The sequence below is a fragment of the Micropterus salmoides genome, unplaced genomic scaffold (assembly GCF_014851395.1).
Source record: "Micropterus salmoides isolate LMB-PRFRI ecotype aquatic unplaced genomic scaffold, ASM1485139v1 Ms_hic_scaffold_1, whole genome shotgun sequence".
Lineage (NCBI taxonomy): Eukaryota > Metazoa > Chordata > Actinopteri > Centrarchiformes > Centrarchidae > Micropterus > Micropterus salmoides.
This window is the reverse complement of record NW_024040040.1, coordinates 30057242-30081257: the sequence shown is the minus strand read 5'-3', so window position 1 is coordinate 30081257 and position 24016 is coordinate 30057242. Positions and strand designations below refer to the sequence as shown.

The following is a 24016-nucleotide window of genomic DNA, read 5'->3' as shown; positions in this document are numbered from 1 at the left end:
ATTTCCTCACATAGATCCTTGCCCTCTTCAAAATCCTCCTCTGACCTGCTTGAGAAACTATCTGAAGCTGAGTCTCTCTTGCTGTAACTATTGACATGCTCCACTGTATATCCTTTTTGAGCCATGCTGCATTTATTTTATTGCTCAAGTATGTTGTGTTTTAGTGTTCTACTATCTCTCTCATCTTTCTTGTCCTATTCCCTTTGCTCGGTGTAAACAGACGCAGGTTGTAGGTTTCAGAGGCAGTAATCATCATAACAAATTGCACTTTATCTTACATTTGCAAATTTTACTTTGTTTTCCAACTAAAAAATATATTACTACCATATATTTTACACACTCATCTGAGTGTGACAACACCTAGTTTTGCATCTGAGGCTACATACATTGTGGCCCACTTTTTTTTTTTGGTTTGTTGGGGCTGAATCCAGCATCAGAGGAAGACTGCAGACAACACTCAGGTCTGAAAAAAGATCTTTTGGGGTAAAAAAATATTCTAATAATATGTGTTTTACACTTTACATTTAATGAATGAATAAAACCTTTATTTGTATTGGCAGAATTGAACAACAGTGATAGACAAGGCAGTTGAGGACTGTTCTCTTTGTCATCATAAAGTATCAGGTCTCAATCAATATAATTTTACATAGCACCTCTGATTTATCATTATTTCACAATAAACAGTTTAATCATAATTTGTTATAGGCTAGGTTGATTTAAATGTAAATAAATGCAGGAAATATGTATATACTGTATTTTTTCTCTTTCCCTTCTCACCTCCTGTCCTTCTCTTTCACATATCCTTGTTTCTTTTTCTTTCTTCCCCTCTTTGGCTTCACTTGCATCTATTACTTTATCTCATCTTCTTTTGTTCTTTTTTTCCTTCTGTCTTCCTTCTCCTTATATCCTCCCCTACTTCTCTATCCCTCATTCCTTCCTTGTCCTTGTCTCCCTCTGCTCCCTCACTCCCTCTCCTTAGGTGCTAAAAGGTTTCCCAGAGTGTCTCCAGGCGGATATCTGCCTCCATCTGAACCGGACATTGCTGCAGAACTGTAAGGCTTTTAAAGGCTCCACCAAGGGCTGCCTTAGGGCATTGGCCATGAAGTTCAAGACGACCCATGCACCCCCGGGTGACACACTGGTCCACGCTGGGGACGTCCTCACAGCCCTCTACTTCATATCCAGGGGATCCATAGAGATACTAAGAGGAGATGTAGTGGTAGCCATCTTGGGTATGCTTTTAATATATGTTTTACTGATTACTCTTATCACCTATTGTAGCCCCTGTTACCTTGGATTTAGGTAATGACTTAGAAGTATAAACATCTCCCTACAGCAACTACGATTATTTCAGACTGGCATACACAAACTTATCAGTAGCATTGTAGTAATAGAAGTTCTCCATTGGTCCATAGCCTCCTGTCCCAATCTAGACTTAGAAAAATTATGTACACTATGTACACAAGACTATTTCTTGCCCAGTTACATTTTCTTTAAGTTTATACCTCAATATATCTTTCAAGGTGCATTTCTGGGTGTTGACTCTGTACAGGCACACGTCATGCTGCCGCTCAACAACTGTAAAATATGGATTAGGTGGTGCTGCCATCTGCTGGTGTGCATAAAGTGTTACTCCTATTAATTCTGGATAGGAAGAAAAGACAGGGTGTTTAGGATGTACCTTGTCTGTTGCCCAATGTGAGCTGGTGTGTGTGTGTGTGTGTGTGTGTGTGTGTGTGTGTGTGTGTTGGTGATCATCCTGTAGAAAGCAGTTAACTATGTGGGGAGACATTTTCCTGTCCCTTCACACCTCCCTCCAAAGTCACCACCCCAAAAGACATTTTCAAGCGCAATGAGTGCTCATGCTTATCAAAGGCCAGAGATGTTTTTCATTTTTGTGTCAGGGCATTTGATTTATTGATTGCTGTAAGGATGTAAAGAAATGCTTCTGAAATAAATTGCCTACCCCAGCTTAAGTATTCTAAAATGTGATATCTGGCATTTGTCAGCAATCAAATAACAGCAATCAGTTAACTTTGGGACAGTTTAACACATCCATTAATTTTGCCAAAGAATATATTGGGCCCACATTTTCAGATAGATTTAGTGAGATAGTGATGGCTCAGAGTTCACAAAAAAGTGTATTGCCCAAAAAGACCTCTGTCACTGGCCTCATAGACACAGACAAATACCCTATAAATGTTAGGATAACTTACAAATATCACAATGAAATATAATGTATATATGGCTTATATTTCAGATCATGTAAAAAGATGTCTCTCCATTGTTATATAGGATATTTGTTCAATAGTTTGCAGGTGATTTGTTGGCTGCTTGTGCAGGATGAAGTCACCACTGAAGATACAGTACTGTCTTTCATCCATGTGTTTCCTCCATAAAGATTGACTTTATTTTCACCTTTCCCAGGGAAAAATGACATCTTTGGCGAGCCTATTAACCTGTATGCTCGACCAGGTAAATCCAACGCTGACGTGAGGGCTCTAACCTACTGTGACCTCCATAAAATCTTTAGAGAAGATGTTCTGGAGGTGCTGGACATGTATCCTGAGTTTGCGGATCACTTCTGGAACAACCTGGAAATCACCTTCAACCTTCGAGATGTGAGTTTACAACCTCATCATATAGCAAGTGTAAATATGTGAATTCCCTGACACCCTGAATATTTGATATATTAGGGCCAATTCGAATGATTGCTCTGTTGTTAAAGCTGTATTGGTAATATTCTCTTTATCTATCCATACAGAATGTGCTTTTTCTGGGTTGTTGTATCTAATTATCTAAGCAAAGCATGTCTGCATTGTTTCTTTTAAATAAAGACTATTTAATGCTGGTCCTCATTTCAGACCAATATGATCCCAGGCTCTCCAAGTAGTGATGACTCTAACTGTGGGGGATTCAACAAATTGCGCAGACGCAAGTTATCGTTCCGAAGACGTACAGAAAAAGGTAACCCATATACCCTGGATATCTGCATAAATTGGTCATAAAATGTAATCTGATTTTCATCTAAGTCATAACAATAGACAAACACAGTCTGCCTAAACTAATGCCACACAAACAATTATATCTTTCCATGTTTTTATTGAATATGCCGTGTAAACGTTCACAGTGCAGGGCGGAAAAAGTATGTAAACCCTTGTATTTAAAAACTTGTTGGACCTCCTTGGCAGCAATAACCTCAACCAAACGTTTCCTGTAGTTGCAGATCAGACTTGAATAATGATCAGAAGGAATTTTGGACCATTCCTCTTTACAAAACTGTTTGAGTTCAGCAATATTCTTGGGATGTGTGGTGTGAATCGCTCTCTTGAGGTCATGCCACAGCATCTCAGTCGGGTTGAGGTCAGGGCTCTGACTGGGCCACTCCAGAAGGTGTATTTTCTTCTGCTGAAGCCATTCTGTTGTTGGAATCAATTTTTCTGTCGATGATAGCAACCCTTCCAGGCTCTGAGGCAGCAAAGCAGCCCCAGACCATGATGCTCCCTCCACCATACCTCACAGTTGGGATGAGGTTTTGATATTGGTCTGCTGTTCCTTTTTTCCCTCCACACAAAGGGTTGTGTGTTCCTTCCAAACAACTCAACTTTTTTTTCATCTGTCCATAGAATATTTTGCCAGTTGTGCTGTGGAATATCCAGGTGCTCTTTTGCAAACTTCAGACCTCCGGCAATGTTTATTTTGGACAGCAGTGGCTTCCTCTGTGGTGTCCTCCCATGAACTCCATTCAAGTGTTTTATGTATCGTGCATGTATTTATATGTATTTGTGCATGTTCCAGAGATTTGAGAGTATTCAGCTGACACTCTAAGATCCTTCTTAACCTCACTGAGTATTCTGCTCTGTGCTCGTGCAGTCATCTTTGCAGGAAGGCCACTCCTAGGGAGAGTAGCAGCAGTGCTGAACTTTCTCCATTTATAGACAATTTGTCTTACCGTGGACTGATGAACATCAAGGCTTTTAGCGATACTTCTGTAACCCTTTCCAGCTTCATGCAAGTCAACAATTCTTAATCTTAGGTCTTCTGAGAACTCTTTTGGTCAAGGCATGGTTCACATTAGGCAATGCCTCATGGGAATAGCAAAATTAAAATTTATGAATTTTTTTCTCTAACCAACACCTCCAAACTCGTCTCATTGATTGGACTCCTGGCTGGTTGACTCCTGACTCCAATTAGCTTTTGGAGAAGTTATTAGCCTAGGGGTTCACATACTTTTTCCACCCTGTACTGTGACTGTTTACCCATTGTGTTCAATAAAAACATAAAAACAAATAATTGTTTGTGTGGAGTTAGTATATATATATATATATATATATATATATATATATATATATATATATATACAGTAACCATTTTTTTACTGTCACTTATAAACTTAAATGATCTGACTGAATGGTTACAGAAATAACAACTTAAATTTCACTGCATAATTAAAGGTTGTCCATGTGAGATTTTTTTCTGTCAATCCTCCCCTAGTTTTCATCTTTCAAAACTCAGTCCTGATCCAGCTGGACTACCCAATTGCCATCATTTTTTATCTTTCCTCCACACCTCTATCTAGATGATGCAGATGCTGGAGAAATTAAAAAGTCCCATAAGTCTGTGAGACGTAGACAGAGGGAGGCAGCCAACAACCAAAAACAGGAGGAGGCACCTAAGTGTCAGTGGGAGACACATCGAAGCTCAGTGTCTTCACACTCCAGTGGTGATGAGGTATAACACAATTTATCATCATGATTTATTCTAGAATACTTTCTTTACATCTTGCTTTGTGGTTGCCACTGTTGTACACCATGGCACAATAAAAACTTGTGTTAATGTCTTGAATCTACACTTCTTACAGGGGGAGGAGTCAGTTGTGACCAGACTTGCCCCTCCACCGGTAATGCCGGAGAATCCGCAGGCTCAGGCTACACCCATGAACTTCAACAAAAACACTGAGGGTGACGGAGACCCTAAGACTGGGAACACCTGCAATGCCCTGTCAGGTAAAATAGAACAGAATAGGATCCCCATATCCTCGTCAGCTGTACAGTCATGCCTGCCTACTGTTTTACGCAAACACATGCTCCCTCTCTCCATCTCCACCTGTCTTCTTCAGGTGCATTCTCAGGTGTGTCCAACATCTTTAGTTTCTGGGGGGAGAGTCGAGGGGGTGGTCAGTACCAGGAAATTCCCAGCTGCAGCCTGGCCTCCCCCCCGCCCCTCAACGCACCGCTGAACAGCTTGAGCCGACAGCAACGCAACCAACTGGACACACGGCTGGACCTGCTGCAGAAACAGCTCAACAGGTATGACTGAATGTCTGTGCGTATGTTTATTGTGGCTGTTCCAGCTCTTTTGTGTTTTGTTTTGTAACAAACACTTGAAGGCAGACAATGTTGAACTCCCTGCTGAAACACTACAGTTATCAGACAGTGTGAAACCATTTCAGTGTGAAAACTTTTTTTTTTGCTGCTTGCTGGTCTAAGCTGTTGTATTTATGTATTGTTGTTGGATTACTTCTGTTTGTTTGTGGATTGTACCCACTATGATTTATCTCTTTATCCTGGGTTAATGAACAGCTCATTTGGAGGTCACCGTCACTGGGACATGGTGACTTCAAGCCATGTGTTTGTTAAGTGTCATTTACAGACTGACCTCTTGGTTTAGCTTTGACCTACTGTACTTTCCATAGTTGCTCTTCCACACAGTTTTTATGTTCCTTTGGTATTGTAACTGTAATGGTGAGCAAAATTAGACCCAAGACGATAAAATGCATACATTTCTAAATACTACTAAATGTCCTACATAGAAACAAATTTAAAAGAAACAAATTTTTAAATGTCTCTTCCGTGTATTAATTAACATTGTGTGCAGGTTGGAGAGTCGCATGTCAACGGATATCGGGGCAATCATGCAGCTCCTGCAGAGACAGATGGCACTTGTTCCACCTGCCTACAGTGCCATCTCATCACCACCTCAGGTAACAGCACACTTAAACTTGGGCGCACAGACACACACACACACACACATACACACACACACACAGGCTATGTACATAGAAGCATAATTCTTGCCATTAGTATCTGACCCATGCTATGACTAGATAGAAGGCTACAATTCCTGCAGACAGATAAGATGTTGTCTCCTGCAGGCCTCACCCTATGCTGGCCCCGGCCCAGGTCCAGGAGAGGGACTGGTCCAGCTTGTGACACCTCTGGAGACAGACACCCTAGCCTCCTTAACACAGGTGAAGCACATGTAGTAATGCAATGGCTGCTATGCATATCGATACATTTAACTGTATTCTTTGACAATGACGTGTTCGCTGACTGAATGCTGTCACTGGTTTCCAGTCAGTTTAAACTAGAAATATTGAAACTCAAAGCATTACATTTATGGTTATATTTATTTTTAAACATTGTTAATTATTCTACTTAGTTGCTACACTATAGGTTTATCTTCAGGCATGTCTTAGACTAGAGAGTTTATTTGAGTGTGATCTCAGTACTCTGTTAACATATATAACTGGCTTGCAGCATATCATATAGTACAGAAGCTTTGCTTATATAGTGGTTAATTATACAACAGTAAATCATTGTTGTACATTTCCTGAGATCCATTTACAAATCAAAGACATTGTGTATATATCCATTATAGCGTGCCAGTTTGTACAAACTATAAACACTGGACTGAGATTGATAAAAAATTGATAATGATTGCAACCACAGCAATTGGTAAAAATTTGTTTTTGTCACAACACCCAGGCACAGAGGAGTGAAGTTTTACTGATAAAATTTTCTTGACCTAGTTTTCCCTTGTTAAACCCCAGTTCACAGAGGTCAACCCTCATACAAGGATTCGTCACATATGAAATTCGACTTTGTAACTAGTAATAAACTAAAAAAAGTGTAGTAGTAGCCAGTCCCACTGACCTCTGAGTTTCTGTCTCTGTAGATCTTGGATTCCGAGGACTTTGAGGAGTTCTCCACCAAGCCTCTTGACTCCCTGCGGCCCCAGGACTCCTCACTGATCAATGCCAGCGAGGGCCAGCTTGCCCCTGCTGTACTGGACAGCCTGGGGCAACATCTGGAGATGGGACTAGGAACTGGGGTAATTTCAGGGCCAGCAGTAAGTTCAGGTTTAGAATTAGATTTAAGGAGCGGGGCAGCAGTGGGGTCAAGTTTAGGAACAGGGTTTGACTTTGGTTCTGGGGTATGTATGGGGGCTTTGGTTGGGCCAGAGGCTGGAACAGGAGTATCTTCCATGGATCCTGAAACCCAAAGGAGGCTGTCCCTTCAAGAACCTCAGACACCTCTGGACTCAAGGACACCACACAGACACAGCTCGGACCCAGGGGGGAGCTAAGGTAGAGAGAGTGACGGGGGAGGAGAGTAGAATTGAAGAGAGGGAGAGTGAGGAGAGTGAATGAGAGTTTTATCCAGCAGTTCATGAGGCATGAGTTAGGAACTTTGATACCTACCACCAAAACCCCTTAGGGCAAACCCCTTAGGGCAGCTACTATATCTTCACCATTGAAATTTCACCTCTGACCTCTCAAGAAAGGACACACAGCTCAGAGAGAGAAAGAGTGTGAAGCCAGGCTGATCTGGTCTGGACCTTTCAGTCAGCCACTATGGATGACACGTCTTTGCACACACATAAATGACTGCTTATTTGTAGAAGATCCCTTTACTGCTGTATCTACAAACTGGACAATATCAGAAAGAATAATGACGAAACAAGTAGCCATTTATGTCTTGCACTGAAATTCCTATTGATATAATAATTATTCTATTCTACATGTCCATGGCGCTTCCAATGAACTCACAAACTGGTCGGTGTTTGTAGTGTTAGCTGGCCTAACAGGAAACCTGCTATCCTGTTCTGTTATTGGTTCTTGACGCTCCCCCCTTCCCAAGAGCACACTGGATTGGCTGGTTTGCACCTCAGGGGTGGGAACTGGAGGGTTAAAGCCATGAATTTTCTTGATGAACATATCAGCTGCCCTGTCAGAAACGTTGTTTAGATTTTCTAATGAGTGAAGAACATATGGCACGCTTAGGCAGTGTTGCAAACAGGTAAACTGGCAAACACCAAAAACAGTTCACTATAAATATTTAAACAAGCAGGAAATCCCAGTTTACTAATTCCATGAGCTATGAGTTGTGACCTTGTAGAGAAACCGCGAGTTGTGTTTGGTTATCAAACACTATGAAGTGATAAAGTCAGCAATGACATGGTACTAGCCTGTTTTGATTCTAAAAATCAAAACACATGCATAAAGGGAAAAAAATATTGAGTGATTCTAGGTTATCATAGTTGAATTTGCTACCTCAGATTTCATTGGTCCTTCATTCTTTTGCCTGAGCAAGCACCCAGAATGCTTTTACCTTGTATATACAAGTTGGTCACGTGATACATAAATATACAAGTTTGCCAGTTTACAATGACCAGCCGAATGCGTCCTTATTCTATGTATGGTACAATATGCAAACACTGGCAAGAAGAGATGAGTGTGCTTTAATCTTTATGAGTGAGATAAGTTCAGGTCCAAAGCTATTTATGTTTGTTTGTCCTGTTATTTTGTCTTTCAGTATGTAGAGTATGACATAAAGTGTCTTTGCTTCCACATACTGTAGAGGGTCACTTGATTTTATTGATTAGGACACATTTATTTTCTTTGCACCCAACTGATTTTATTCTTGTTTAAACAGGCAAGTAAATTGTTAATGTTTTGAATCTAGACGGCAGAAATGAAAACCCTTTAAAATACTTACTAAGTTATACAAGTCATAGCAATCCCAGGAGGAAGAAATTGTACTTTAGCACCACTGTTTCTGGGAATATTTGAAGTCCTCAAATACACATCTGATCATTGTCATGTCATATTAGCAGGCCACCAACACACTTGAATAGAGTGACCATCTATCACACTGCACCGTTCAGGATCATCAAAGGTTACCACAGCTCAGGTTGAATTTGGCTTTGTGCAGTGGAATTATACTGCTGTACTGTATGATATACTGCAGATTTCCACCACAGTACCCGACAAATAACACCACTTTATAAGAACAAGGGGAGGTAAAGTATAGAAGTGATCATGAAACTGTGACTTGAAAACATCTTTGGTCCATGCCTTCATTTTCCTAAATAATACTTTATCCCTTCATCGGAAGGCAAAGCAGGGCAATACCTCACCAGTCACCAGATACATTTGGCCTGTTGGAGAAATGGCAACTTAATAGTGTACTCATTTATGAATGTTCTTTTGACTTCAGTCATATTGTAGGTTAGTGAGCAGTGTTAATAACATAAAATTGTGCTTTGGACACATTGGACAACTAGGAACATTTACACTTCCCCTTTTAGATTTTCCTAACCATGAATGGAATACATAGCAATGTAAATTTTCCACAGGATTTATAATAAGATGATACATTTCAAAATGTGGAAATGAACAAGGTATAGTGGCGGAGTCTGGAGTTTACCCGGATCCCCCAGGGTAGGCAGAGAAATACAAAATAAAAAGAGTAGGTACGATGAAGTTTGTTTTTATCCATAAGTGTCCATTTCTGCAAAATCTTCCAGTTTCATTAGTTTATAGTTTGAGTTGCCAAGATGAAGGAAAATAAAAACCTGTGACATCTTCAAATTGTCTTCCCTGATACAAGACTATATGGGCAGACCCTTTCCTGTACCACACAATAAAGTCATAACAGAGAAGGGAATGCCTGTTGAAGTGCAATAGTCCTTTAAACAGTTAAGACTTGTAGCAGCTTAATCACATCTGTTACTTTTTAGCACTTTATTTCTTAAACAGTGCAGATGTTTAATAACGGCTCAGGAACGTGTCATTGATGTTAGAGGATTCATTTTCTTAAGTCTCAGAACTCAAAACAAGCCAATCAGAAGGAAGGAGAGAAACACTGGAAGGAATGTAACATTTGAATAAGTTAACATCCTAAATATTAACTCTGGCAGAATTCCCCTTTAGAAGAATTGTGAAAATGTTTATTTTGCTGCTTGCTGGTCTAAGCTGTTGTATTTATGTATTGTTGTTGGATTACTTCTGTTTGTTTGTGGATTGTACCCACTATGATTTATCTCTTTATCCTGGGTTAATGAACAGCTCATTTGGAGGAGCACGTGGACACTTTCTGTGTAAACATGTCACTGCCCATGTTCTTGTGTTCTTTTATTCATAATCCTGAAATTTACACTCATCCAACCACTCTCAATATTTATTCAATATTTTTGGGTAAGTGTGCTTGGTGAGCAGTACATATTAATAATATTATTATTATCATTAGTAATGCTAAACTAGTCAATTCCCAAATGCACACACAGCCACACTGAATATACAGTGTGTACGTGGCCTGTTTGACCTGAAAGTTCAACCAACCAACAAGAACTTTCAGATGAATGGTGATTTTTAACATGTCACTGTGTTGTATTAGAGTTTGCTACAATGTTGCTAGAATCAATTTGATCAGCATTTTGTAGTTTAATGTGAGTGAAGCTGATAAGCTGACATTGACCAAATGTACTGAGTTCTTTTAACTACTGAACCCTATCTGCTGCTTGTTGTGTTTTATTTGTTTTACTTTGCTGACATCAGCTTTTACCAGCAGTCCCTGCTTACAGTCTCCAGGATTACAAATCAATCTTTATCTAAAAATGTCCAGTAAATACCAAGTGAATCTGGAATTCCATGAAGTTCTTCACCAGTGAATCCTTTCTTTTTTACAATGCAGTGCTGAAATACTGATTTTCTGATACCGAGTGGGCTCTCCTCGCCATCACACATATTGTAGCGAGAGTGTTTCTAGTGTTTAATAACAGTCACCTAGTGGCCTGAACTGTATCTTTACATTCAGAACTATGACCTCAAAACTAGAATGTGGTTGTTGTCAACTCTTGTCATTTGACCTTGTATTTGACCCTAGACTTAAATGGAATATTCAGTGCTAGAGAATACATTTATGTAATGCATACTGCATATTATAACAGTAGAGGGTGCGCTTTGAATAAAAAAAATCCATGGGGGACTGGGAAATGGGTGTGTTTGTGGGCTGTGGCAGGGGGGTGGTTTTCCCCCTTTGCATTTAAACACACACACACATACATATATAAAAACTCAGCTTACTCAAATCACACCTGCACAGTTACACACACACACACACACACACAAACACACACCTTCTATAATACTGCTAAGCTTTTTTTCAGGTCTGTTCAACTTTCTATTAGTTCTGACAGACTTAGGTCCCATATTTGTAGGTGTTTTGAGCGCTTGGGAATGGGGGTTTTGGTAACATTTACACAACAATGGATCTGCTCTGACACTCCTTGCCTGTACATACTAAGTTCTACTACTTGTAAAGGAATCAAACTCTTTGGCACTTGTATAGCCAGCACTATGCAGTAATTAACCCTTTTTTTTGGCATGCTTTGAAATGCAGAATACTATAGAGGAAAATATACTAAATAAATAAAGTCTGCTCTAATAAATAAATAATCATCTTATTAGAAAAAGACTTAAATAAAGCTGTCCATTGTAAAAGTGGATATGATGACGATGATGATTAAAGGTGATTAGGATGATAAAGCTAATGTTGTGCACATTTTTACTTGCATGCTACACTGAAAACCATCCAGCAATGAGAGGGTTTGACCTGCAAAGCAACTGATTTTTGCTGGATGGTTGTGTTTAAAGTGACACACTGAATTCTTCCATGATACGGGAGAGTCATATTTATATATACATACTACTTCTAGGTCATGGAAGAGAAGGGTACTAAATAGCTGCAAATATAGAGATCCTAGATGATACAATATTAGAATGTATATTTGTATCGTTGATTGCAAACCACTGTTACAGAGTGATGCATCTGTGGCAACCCAAGGCAGAAGTGTTAACTGTTTTCTAACTATCAAGGAGCACTTGATTTACCTTATCTGGGCTGTGTTTCCATCCTGCCAGGAAAGTTAAATCAAGTGTACCTAAAATATTACATATTCTGCTTTTGAAATCACATCTTAATCAGTTTTCAGTGCATGGGATGTTAAAAATTGATTCGAAATTGCACACATTTTTGCTGAAAATTACTTTTGCTGAAACTTTGACAAATGTTTTGAAAATAGCTCATCTTTTTAAGTGTGTAGCCGACTCTATGGCAGTCACTGGAATGTGGAGGCAATGGAGCGCTTCTAGAAGCTCATAACATTATTCATATCGAATGTTGAAGAAAGCTAGAGGGGGAAATGTTTGTCCAGGCTGATTGTGTGTTAGCATTATCAGTGGTTGAACTTTATAACATTTCAAAATATATCTTTCAATAAACCTCTTTCAAAGCAACATGATGAAGTCAGGAGTGGTCCTTATGAGATTCAATAGGGGATAAAATTACATTTATTAAGTGGAGGGCGTAATTGCATCTGCTGTAGGAAGGTAGTTTTTATTTTTCTTCATATTTTTGTCCTAATGAACGATCTCTGTCCTGATAGAATTTTTTAATGGGAAATAATCTTACTGTGTCATAAATGCATACTACTTTTCAATACTAATGAAAACGACTAATGACATAATCCTCCTCTTCTGACAAAGCCAAATTTAAGTGCAATTATTGACTTATCCAAGGCTTTTGACTCGGTGGATCATTATATACTATTACAAAAATTAGGAACCATTGTACTTATAATACACTGACCTGGTTCAATGCTTATCTTAGCAATTGGAAGCACTGTGTGTTTATTGATATTGGCAAAAGTTGATGTCATATTTAATAGTTGCAGATTTATTCTCAATTGTCACTTTCAAACTCATCACTGTACAATGTACAATTAACTGCGATGGCTTTCTCTCAAAAAGAGACAACAGCTGCACCGTTACCAATTTCTTTTCAACTGTATCAATTTCAATTATCCTATCTACTTACAAGAACTATTCATCCTGCATAATTCTAGGATATGCGGGATACACCATCATCATCAACAACAACAACAACATCATCCTGGCCCTGCTGCAGGACAAGCTCTCCCAGCTGAACGTGCCTGATTTCACCTGCAGGTGGATCAGACTTCCTGACGGACAGGAAGCAGCACGTGAAGCTGGGAAAACATCTCTCTGACTCCAGGACCATCAGCACCGGTTCCCCTCAAGGCTGCATTCTTTCCCCTCTGCTCTTCCAGTAACCAGTCCGTCAAGCTCTTGAAGTTTGTGGATGACACCACCATCATTGGGCTCATCTCTGGTGGGGATGAGTCTGCCTACAGGTGGGAGATCGACCATCTGGAGACCTGGTGCAGCCAGAACCAGCTGGAACTCAACGCTCTGAAGACAGTGGAGATGGCTGTGGATTTTAGAAAGAGCCCAGCCCCACAAGGAACAAGGGCAGGCCGTAGCGTATCTTTCGCTCTGCAGAGAAGCTGATTGGCTGCAATCTTCCTTCTCTTCAGGACCTGTACACCTCCAGGAAAGACTGCAGCTGTCCTCTCCCATCCTGGACACAAACTGTTTCAGACTCTCCCTTCTGGCAGGAGGCTGCGGTCCATCTGGACCAAAACCTCTCACCACAAAAACAGCTTCTTCCTTTCTGCAGCTTTACAAGGCCCGGGACATAATAATTTACATGTACAATAATGCACATGTAAATATCTGCCACGTTGTTCTTTCTCTGCAAATAGGTGTTTTCTCTATTCTTTTATCATTCTTATATAACTTGCATCTGTATGTTCCAATTTTTATATATTTCTACATTTATTTATGTCAACTGTATGTTTGTCTACGTGTAGCACCTTATAACCAAAGCAAATTCCTTGTACGTGTAAAAACTACTTGGCAATAAAGCTCCTTCTGATTCTGATTTATGATTCTGAAAAAGAGAATGAAAAAACCTACCAACTTCTCTAAAATCTCTGCAGTATCTAGGTTTATTTAAAAATGCTCTTATACAGTGGGTACGGAAAGTATTCCTTTAAATTTTTCACTCTTTGTTTCATTGCAGCCATTTTCCAAAAATCAAAAAAGTTCATTTTATTTCTCAGTAATATACACTCAGCACCCCATCTATACAGAAAAAAACAGAAATGTAGAAATTTTTGCAAATTTATTAAAAAAGAAAAACTGAAATATCACATGGTCATAAGTATTCAGACCCTTTGCTCAGTATTTAGTAGAAGCACCCTTTTGATCTAATACAGCCATGAGTTGTTTTGGGAAAGATGCAACAAGTTTTTCACATCTGGATTTGGGTATCCTCTGCCATTCCTCCTTGCAGATCCTCTCCAGTTCTGTCAGGTTGGATGGTAAATGTTGGTGGACAGCCATTTTCAGGTCTCTCCAGAGATGCTCAATTGGGTTTAAGTCAGGGCTCTGGCTGGGCCATTCAAGAACAGCCACGGAGTTGTTGTGAAGCCACTCCTTCGTTATTTTAGCAGTGTGCTTAGGGTCATTGTCTTGTTGGAAGGTAAACCTTCGGCCCAGTCTGAGGTCCAGAGCACTCTGGAAAAGGTTTTCGTCCAGGATATCCCTGTACTTGGCCGCATTCATCTTTCCCTCGATTGCAACCAGTCGTCCTGTCCCTGCAGCTGAAAAACACCCCCACAGCATGATGCTGCCACCACCATGCTTCACTGTTGAGACTGTATTGGACAGGTGATGAGCAGTGCCTGGTTTTCTCCACACATACCGCTTAGAATTAAGGCCAAAAAGTTCTATCTTGGTCTCATCAGACCAGAGAATCTTATTTCTCATAGTCTGGGAGTCCTTCATGTGTTTTTTGGCAAACTCCATGCGGGCTTTCATGTGTCTTGCACTGAGGAGAGGCTTCCGTCGGGCCACTCTGCCATAAAGCCCCGACTGGTGGATTGCTGCAGTGATGGTTGACTTACTACAACTTTCTCCCATCTCCCGACTGCATCTCTGGAGCTCAGCCACAGTGACCTTTGGGTTCTTCTTTACCTCTCTCACCAAGGCTCTTCTCCCCCGATAGCTCAGTTTGGCCGGACGGCCAGCTCTAGGAAGGGTTCTGGTCGTCCCAAACGTCTTCCATGTGAGGATTATGGAGGCCACTGTGCTCTTAGGAACCTTGAGTGCAGCAGAAATTTTTTTGTAACCTTGGCCAGATCTGTGCCTTGCCACAATTCTGTCTCTGAGCTCTTCAGGCAGTTCCTTTGATCTCATGATTCTCATTTGCTCTGACATGCACTGTGAGCTGTAAGGTCTTATATAGACAGGTGTGTGGCTTTCCTAATCAAGTCCAATCAGTATAATCAAACACAGCTGGACTCAAATGAAGGTGTAGAACCATCTCAAGGATGATCAGAAGAAATAGACAGCACCTGAGTTAAATATGAGTGTCACGGCAAAGGGTCTGAATACTTATGACCATGTGATATTTCAGTTTTTCTTTTTTAATAAATTTGCAAAAATTTCTACATTTCTGTGCTGAGTGTACATTACTGAGAAATAAAATGAACTTTTATGATTTTTGGAAAATGGCTGCAATGAAACAAAGAGTGAAAAATTTAAAGGGGTCTGAATACTTTCCGTACCCACTGTAAAAACAATGGTTCAGCAGGTGCAGGAGCTGTCAGGGAAGAGAGCCAGCCACTATGGAAGGTGGGATTTTCATATCCTGTAACGCACTGGGCCCCAGGTAGAAGTAGAATAAGCAGGGGCTGTCACATGTCCTACATGAAAGACAGACAAGAGGTTAGAAATAAGTGTAGCCGGAGAGCGTAGACACAAAATAAGAACCACCTGTCACACACCTAATATCTCTAAGTAATCTAGCTTTACATAACTCGCCCTACAGCCCAAGAGACGTCCAGTAGGGTGAAGATGCTTCCAAAGTTCTCTGCCGCTCTCTGGAAACGTAATAAGGCAGCAAAATATCTAGATAACAGTCTATATTTCCAATGTAAAATCAGCGATCTAAAGTCTAGTTTATACTGTGTGATCATAAACTTCAGTTACCACAGTCACAGAAAACTAGTTTTGCAGTGCAATGTGTTATACATGAGTAGCTAACCTTAACCTACCTATAGTCATGTCCGAGTGCACAAATGCACAGCCAGTCAAGCTTCATGCTAAGACGGCTAACATTAGCTAACTGTTATAAATGTCATTTTAAAGACAGCGATAGACTCTGTGGCCTTGCCAACGGTAAATATAAATAATCATTAAATCATGCCATACTACATTTAAAAGCATTTCTATTGAAATGAGCGACATAACGTCAATTTACCTCCAGCTAGCCTGCACACGTTACAACGCCGTATCCAGTAGAGCTGAATGCTGCTGGTCGGAGCCATGGGAGCGAGGGGATTGTGGGCGTGGCCATGTGTTAAATGCAAACCCACCAATAGAATCTCTTATTTTGACCATTTTCAACTCGCAAAACTCTCTCACTTGCAAAACGGTTTAACCTACAAAAATTTCTGACTCGCAAGGAAAACCTTTTGACTTGCAAAACTATTTAATTTGCAAAACTTTCTGACTGGTAAGGAAAACTTTTTGACTTGCAATAAAATATTATGACATAATAGCAATTATTACATAAATGTGACACAAAAAAGGCCTGTTTATTTTAAATTACAAACTTGATTTTTGATTGCAGTGCCATAAATATTCTCTCAAAACATTTTTTTTACTTGCATTAAAAAAAAAAAACCTTCATAAGAAATTAGCTGATAGTGCGAGAATTAGCCCGAAGAAATTTGTGCAGTACATTTGTTAGACACATAGACGGTATAAAATAAGTGGACATAGCCACTGTGACATCACACTAGGACTAGAGTTTTGAAGCTTAAGTTTAAGGCTGCAGCTAACGATGATTTTAATATTCGAAGCTTCGATAGATTATTTCATCAATTCATAGATAGATGAAGTTAAGAAGTACTTTTGCTTGGCGGCTGTCACCCGACGCTGGTCTCCAAACCACGTTTTGTCACAAAAACACACTTGAAATGTGAAACGGGAAATGACTGATCCTGCACACGAAACAGCTGTTTGTTATTATAAAGATGGCAATTATAAAGACAAAGGATATGGGTGAAAGGATGGATTAGCGCATGCAGGTTGCAAGAATCGTCTGAGCTACAGAGAGAGCTGGAGGTGATTTAAAAGGTGCAGCTCCCTGACACCCAGTTAACTCATGACTGTGAGGTTACAACTCACAGGCCAAAAAGGAGAACAACAAACACACGTGTGCACATTTTCAGTTGAGGTCTGCGGCTTACTTTGGTTTCAACTCAGCAATCAATCATGATTTCAGTTAAATGCTAATGTTACTGTTACTGTTACCTCATCTGTGGTCCGCAGGCAGAACACCGGTGCTTTCTGGTCAGGTGCCGTCGTGCTGTTGCCGAGGTGACATAAGTTTCGTTTTACGGTGGACGGAGTGTGAGTCTTCTTTGTCCCTCACTATTTTATCTCTCTTCCTCCACTTTGCAAACAGCTCCATCATAATCACGTCTGTTCACAGCATAAGCGCGATGTGCGACAGTAATAAATGTCCGTGTGAAACACTGTGCTGTATAGTTATATGAATTAAACAAAGCATCGATGCAAAGAATTTGTGTCGAAGCATTTTATTAATCTATTTTATCGATTTAATCGATGAATCATTTCAGCCCTACTTGAGTTTGGCATTTTTGCCTTGTCCATCTTGGGGGTTTTTTTGGAACCAAGTGACCATATTTGGACAAGAGGGTGGAGCTAGCAAGCTGTAGCATAATTCACGTTAACTGTGAAATTAATTGGGATGCAAATTTTGGATAGTGAAAAAAGAAGTGGCTTTCTTAGAGTGTACAGCCAAATACTGTAGAAGACATTGTTAGGCAACCAAAATGATACATTGAACTTTAATTAGCGGAAACAATACTGGGAAAGGGTCAAAGTTCTTAGATGAAAACACAGACAGCACCCAAATAGAAGTTTACAGCTAGTTAAACGTACACAATGCAGTGGCTTAAGTTCGCCTCTATCATCAGGTCTTCATGGTAGTGACCTGTCAATAACAAGGTAGCCACACCCTAAAGCAGATCCTGCTTTATAGTCTAGTTTTACTCTAAATGGGACCATAAATTACTAAATGAACAATGAACATATTGGAGACAACTTCAAACTAGTGATTGAGACCATAACCCATTAGAAAATGTTTATTAAGCTAATCAATCAAGTGAGAAGCAGGGTTTTTTTCTTATAACCTTCTTGAATCGGACTTCTTTTTGCAACCAGTGGAGTCACCTCTTGCTGGCTATTAGCAAGTTGAAGGCACTTGACTTCTCAGACCTGGAGGTTTCTACTTGGTTGGACATTTTATATAAACATGTCTTTCTGTTGTTCTGGCCAAGGCTATCATACGCAATTACTTTCATTCATTATCAAAAGTATAATCAGAAGATTATACTTTTGACATAAATTATTGTGATTAGCTAAAAGAAACATCTAACTATTTTATTTAACAAATAATAGCCTACATGATTCCCATTTTAAATTCAATTCAGTAATATGTATAGTGCCAAATTATAACAGACGTTATCTCAGGACACCTTTCATATAGAGCATTTCCTCTTTATAATGTTATTATCCCAAAAATTCCCACCTTGAGCATGTAAAATCAAATTATGTATACTTGGCCCATCTGTTACAGGTGAATTTACTCCTGGAATTTCCATTTTCTGTCTGCAGTCTCTGTCTTTTCTACAATCTCATCCCAGTGGAATATCTGGGAGGTATAAGGCCGTTTTCCTGGGCCGTGGCGTATCCTCTTGGTGATTGGACCGGCACCGTCCCGTAAAAGGAGTCAAACTCCTCCATTGTATGTACAGGGCGTCTGTCAAAGGCATATTTGATGAAGACGAAGGGCCTGCCCAAGATTTCGAAGCTGTTATTGGATAATACCTTCGTCACTCAATGCATAGCGTCGATTTCATTGGAACTGATGAGAGCCAGTCACCTATCTCGATCTGTGATTGGAATAGAGCCTTTCTGGGGAGGAGCATGTTAGTCTGCGGCCTGCGGAGTGCACACTGAGGTGGGCGGATCGGAGCGGTGACAGCGACGCTGGTAGACTCACTAAAAACTATTAAAAAGCGGACTACTAACGGTGAGTCAAGTTGAAATATGAATATTGTGTTTTCCTCGCTTTGTATGGAAATGTGGACTGTCGGAAATGGTCGCGGAGGTAACGCGCGAACAGCTGGAGTTTTTGTTGCAGTGATTTTGGATGAGTGATTTCACAGCACACATTACAGCGACGGTGTGGTGGCTAGGATAATGATGCTTTCAGGTGCTCTTCGGAAACTCTTTATTTTCGAAAAGCAGTGGGCTGAATGCGCAGAGTGGTAATGGCCACTAAATTGTTAGTTAGTGAAAGGCATTTGTTGCAACCTTCTTGAACCTATCATTAGCAACACTGACCATACACTTTGACATTCCCCGTCATATTTACTACAATATTGGGTAGTTCACGTGCTATTGAACATGCTGGCTGCAACTTTCCCGACAGCACTTAAGGCATCATGGGTGTGCACGGTGAAGTTGCACTGTCACAGCAGACGGAGGAGCAAAATTATACAAGCTAGCTTGAGCCTGTATGTCTCTGTCCATTTATTAATAGTCTGTGAGGAGGACTCGAAAAGAAGTGAAGTGTGTTGTACTGCGTTACTACCACATAGCTCCATATACTTAACTGTGAGCGTGCATAGACTTCTTCCATGTTACAGCAATATCACTGGGTGGGTTTGTAGTAGTGCGTGCTTTGTAAGTGCAGTCAGACTGACACCAATAAATCTAACGAGACAAAAAGTTATTTTCCCACCGCAGCTGTCGCTGTTTAGCTCTTATCACTGCTAATCAACGGCAGCTAGCAACGCTGATGACACACAAACATAAGCCTTTCAGTCATTCAGTATTCTCAATTCCCTCTTCATAAGTGCTCATGTTCAGAGGTGACATTGTAACTATGTGGTATTACCGTTAGGACTGGGTGATGTGGTTAAAGTCTGGATCCCAAGATTAGATTGATAGACAGATTTTATTGTACCCAAAGAGGATCACATTTTAAATGCTAAAATGTGACAAGGCTGAAAATCCATTCTTTTAGTCAACTCTTAACTGATGTTCAACGTGATGAACTGTGTTCCTCTCTGTTATGCATAACATAATTACATAAAACAAAACTCTTCATAGTCAACAAAACCAGTTTTAACTCCAGAATCATTCATTTGGACAACATGATAAGATAAGAAGAGAATGTTATCACAATATGATTCAGCTGAATGTAACTGTATTATTGCCAAGCCCTAAATGCTATTCTGTTAACAAGAAGAACTTCTCTTATATTATGATATGTTTTTCTAATTTTTATATTTTGAATGAAGCATATCAGTGTTTCCCACACATATACTTCACTTGGGCGGGCCGCCCAGGTATGTTAACGCCGAAGTATATTTGGCCACTAATTTTGGCATTTTGCAGAGAAACAGAGAGAGAGACGTGATCTGGTAGTATGTTAGAAGGCACAGACATGGTGGATATTTTACAAGCACAACTAGGTAAAGCTACAGTGAAACACCTGTAGTTGCAGATGTCATTCGGTACCACGTTGGTTTTGATAGGTTATTAACAAGCCTCCTCCACATGCTGCTCACCTGCTGCGAAAATGCACTGGCAGATGAAGGAAAAAAAAAAACATAACAACACTGCTGACAAAGACAGTCAATGGAGCAGACTCATACAGGGAGAGTGAAACAGAAAGAGGCAGGGCAAGCCGGTGTGTTAACAGTAAGAGAGCAGAGGTGTAGGTGTGTGAGTGTCGAAAAGATAACTGAAGGGAAAAGCAAGGTGAGCAGGGCCCTGGTTCAGAAAGCAGGCTTAACAAACTGAGCTTAACCCTGAGCTCTGAGTTGACTGAGCCTGTGGTGAGAAACTCTGAATTTTCGGTTCCAGAACAGCTGATCAGAATAAGTTCAATCAAATTTTAAGCTGATGATACACGGGGCAACTTTTTGAGCAATATTGCTGGGCAATGTTGCCAGCTAACTGCAGAAAGTAGTACAAACAGAAGTAGTACGCATCCATGGGTGCGTGGGGATGAAAAAAAATGCCATCATCAATGGAGCTCCGATACTACGATTCACCATGGCAACGGGTAAATAAAGGCAGTGCCTCCATTTTAATTGGGTGGAGCTATAAATATGAATGTGTGCCAACGCGGATCATGATAGGCTCTAAAACGCAGGAGTGGAGGGAGTATCAATATTTTGACATTAGTACTGCAGAGCGTTGCTCATTCATCATTTACCTGACTGGAATTTCCTTAATGAAAAAGTGCTGGAATTCTCCTACAGTCATTTCAAGTTTAAATACTAACTACGATAGGAATGTTCCAGTCAGTGCTACTAGCCTACAATATGAAAGATTACTGTTCATTAATCAGTTTTATAGGTTACATATTAAACAGTTATTACTGCAGTAATGTAGATCACAGTAAGTGTTTTCAGTGCAACTGTCCACAGAGTCACAGTGTTATAAAGACGGAAATAGATTTCATTCTGTGCTGAGGATAAATCCATGATGTGCGGAGATCTGTCCATAAATCGATGACAGATTTATCATAAAAGCGGTCATGTTCAAGATCATGTTTGGGTAAAAAACTAATAACCTATCTAACTGGGATTTTAAAGTTTTTTTTAAGATGTAAATGCATTCCGATATGTGCTTTGATATTGATGATGAGTTGAGTATGAATGAGGAAATTAAACTGGGTGTCAGACAGCCGCCTCAGGCTCCGCAGGAGGGGAGGAGTTGGAGAGTAACTGAGGTTTTTCTGTGATGCTTAGGTTCACAGCATCAGTTGCTGGAGTTACTGATCTAGGGTTTATCTGATCTTGCTCTCTGAAACAGAAAACCCAGTTTCCCTCATCTCAGGCTTAACATACTCAGAATGTTCAATAATCCTGCTTTTTGAAACGGGGCCCAGATTCATCTAGTTTGTGAGTAAACACTAAAATGAGGTGGATAATTAAATTAATTATATCTACTCTACTCTATTCTTCACCACGGTAGAATTTCATCATTGCGTAACGAGTTGTCGTCAACTCAAGTGATGTTCACTCCACCTGTCTCGAAGCATTCAGTTCAGCCCTGAACATTTCAGTACATTTTGCCACAGAAATTGATGATATAAGAGGAATCACAGAAGAGGGTTGTCCTTCTCTTCTCCTTCCCTCCCTCCCTGTCTCACTCTTTCTATCCAGATTACTCTCCAATCCTCCCCCATCCAGATTACTGAGTAGGAAATAAGAGGAGGGACTGATCTAAGGCTGTGAATTTATTATGGAGCTGTGAACCAATCACATTCCTGAAATGTCCCATTGCTTGGCTATAAGCCTACCAAAGTGATCAGGTATTAGGCCTGAGGGGTTGACCGTTATCAAACAGGTTAGTAACTGTCATAGCAACTTTTCCTAGAGTGAAATGAACAACTACAGTATCTGTGTGTGGAGTTTCACAATATTCAAAGAATCAAGGATTCAATGCGATTGCACAATGATATTGTGTTGTGGCCTCCTCCATGCTACACACACAGGACATGTATGAACAGATATTTAAATATTAAAATTAGAATACGATAAAAATAAGAACAAATTATATAATAGTAGCACTAAAGGAAGAAATAAAAAGGGGAAAAAATGGTTACATGGTTGACAAAGGAAAAACCAATAAAGTGCCTTAGCATGTTGTTAGGCCACCATGAGCCTCCAAAACAGCTTCAGTGCTCCTAACCAATTCTGTTGAACTTTATTGGAGGGATGAACACCTATCGGGGTGATCACTCAGAACAACTTTGTATTGATTTGCAGGGACCCAAACATGGCAGCAAAAAAAGCACAATGGGCTTCCGGATCCACTCTCTGTAGGGTGAGGCATTCATGCATTCACCGACTTGTTGAGAATACGGTGAAGGATGACTCATTAGATCAGATCACTATTTTGTCAACCAGTGCCTAGGTTTTTGAACTCTCAAATGTGCATTACTTTTTGTAATGAGGGATTAATTCACTGCAACTCTACTATAATATCCCTCAAGATGTAATTGTCGCCAGACTCTTCTTGATCTCATGCGGCATTCAGACCAAATTCGATTTTTCAATTATGAGATTCGATTATTGAGGGGTTTTTTTTGCGCGCCTGACCTCCGCCGACAGCAGCGAACGTAACACTCCAGTTCACATCAAAGGGAAAACTAAATGAAGCCCTCAGCTTTGTGGGAGCACTTAAAACTGAGTGTTTACTAATTTTACAATTGCTTAATTTCATTACAGATCAAAACAGTCAAATTTCAAAAATCAGTATCAAACTGTAGGCTGGAAACAAACAGCAACACAATGAACGCATTTAAATAAGCCTAATTATTTTAGGCCGATTGTAGAAGAAGAGCATTTTGTCGCTATAATTAAAATTAAAAGTTAATTTTGCATAATAACGTGAATAAAGAGATTTAGTTCCGCTACCGGAAACAGCGCTCATCCCGTGCGCTCTCTGCCTGCTTTGTCAGGTCTGTCAGCAAGACAGCAGAACTTCTAAAATGTTTGTGTTCTGAATGGAGTTTGGATCAATCAGGGCTGTGCTATGCTAACATGGTCACAGTAAAGTAGCCAGCCTGAATCAGAATCAGAAGGAGCTTTATTGCCAAGTAGTGTTTTACACATATGAGGAATTTGCTGTGGTGATAAGGTGCTACATGTAGACAAACATACAGTCAACATAAATAAATGTGGAAATACATAAATATGGAATTGAAGAACAACGTTGCAGATATATAAATGTGCATTATCAATGAGACGAGTTTGGAGGTTTTGGTTAGAGCTGCCCTGCCTTATAAAAAAACACGAACACACCAATTTTAATTTTGCTATTCCCATGAAGCATTACCTGATGTGAACGATGCCTCGAACAATAGAGTTCTCAGAAGACCTAAGATTAAGAATTTTTGACTTG

At 40.0% G+C, this 24016-nt stretch overlaps 2 protein-coding genes across 2 annotated transcripts in view; both read left to right on the top strand.

Moving 5' to 3' along the window:
• The window catches only part of kcnh2b (potassium voltage-gated channel, subfamily H (eag-related), member 2b), a 309793-nt gene extending 297432 nt beyond the window's left edge, over positions 1-12361 (top strand). Inside the window, exons 14-22 of the mRNA XM_038723752.1 lie at positions 980-1232; positions 2428-2621; positions 2865-2967; positions 4580-4731; positions 4862-5006; positions 5120-5309; positions 5878-5983; positions 6155-6250; positions 6958-12361. Coding sequence (XP_038579680.1) covers positions 980-1232; positions 2428-2621; positions 2865-2967; positions 4580-4731; positions 4862-5006; positions 5120-5309; positions 5878-5983; positions 6155-6250; positions 6958-7368 — 1650 coding nt within the window. The 3' untranslated portion in view covers positions 7369-12361. The remainder of the gene's footprint in view (positions 1-979; positions 1233-2427; positions 2622-2864; positions 2968-4579; positions 4732-4861; positions 5007-5119; positions 5310-5877; positions 5984-6154; positions 6251-6957) is intronic.
• A 6646-nt stretch (positions 12362-19007) lies between these two features.
• LOC119882129 (microtubule-associated protein 4) overlaps positions 19008-24016 on the top strand; it is a 138441-nt gene continuing 133432 nt past the window's right edge. Inside the window, exon 1 of the mRNA XM_038692172.1 lies at positions 19008-19118. The gene's annotated coding sequence lies outside the window, so the exon portion shown is untranslated. The remainder of the gene's footprint in view (positions 19119-24016) is intronic.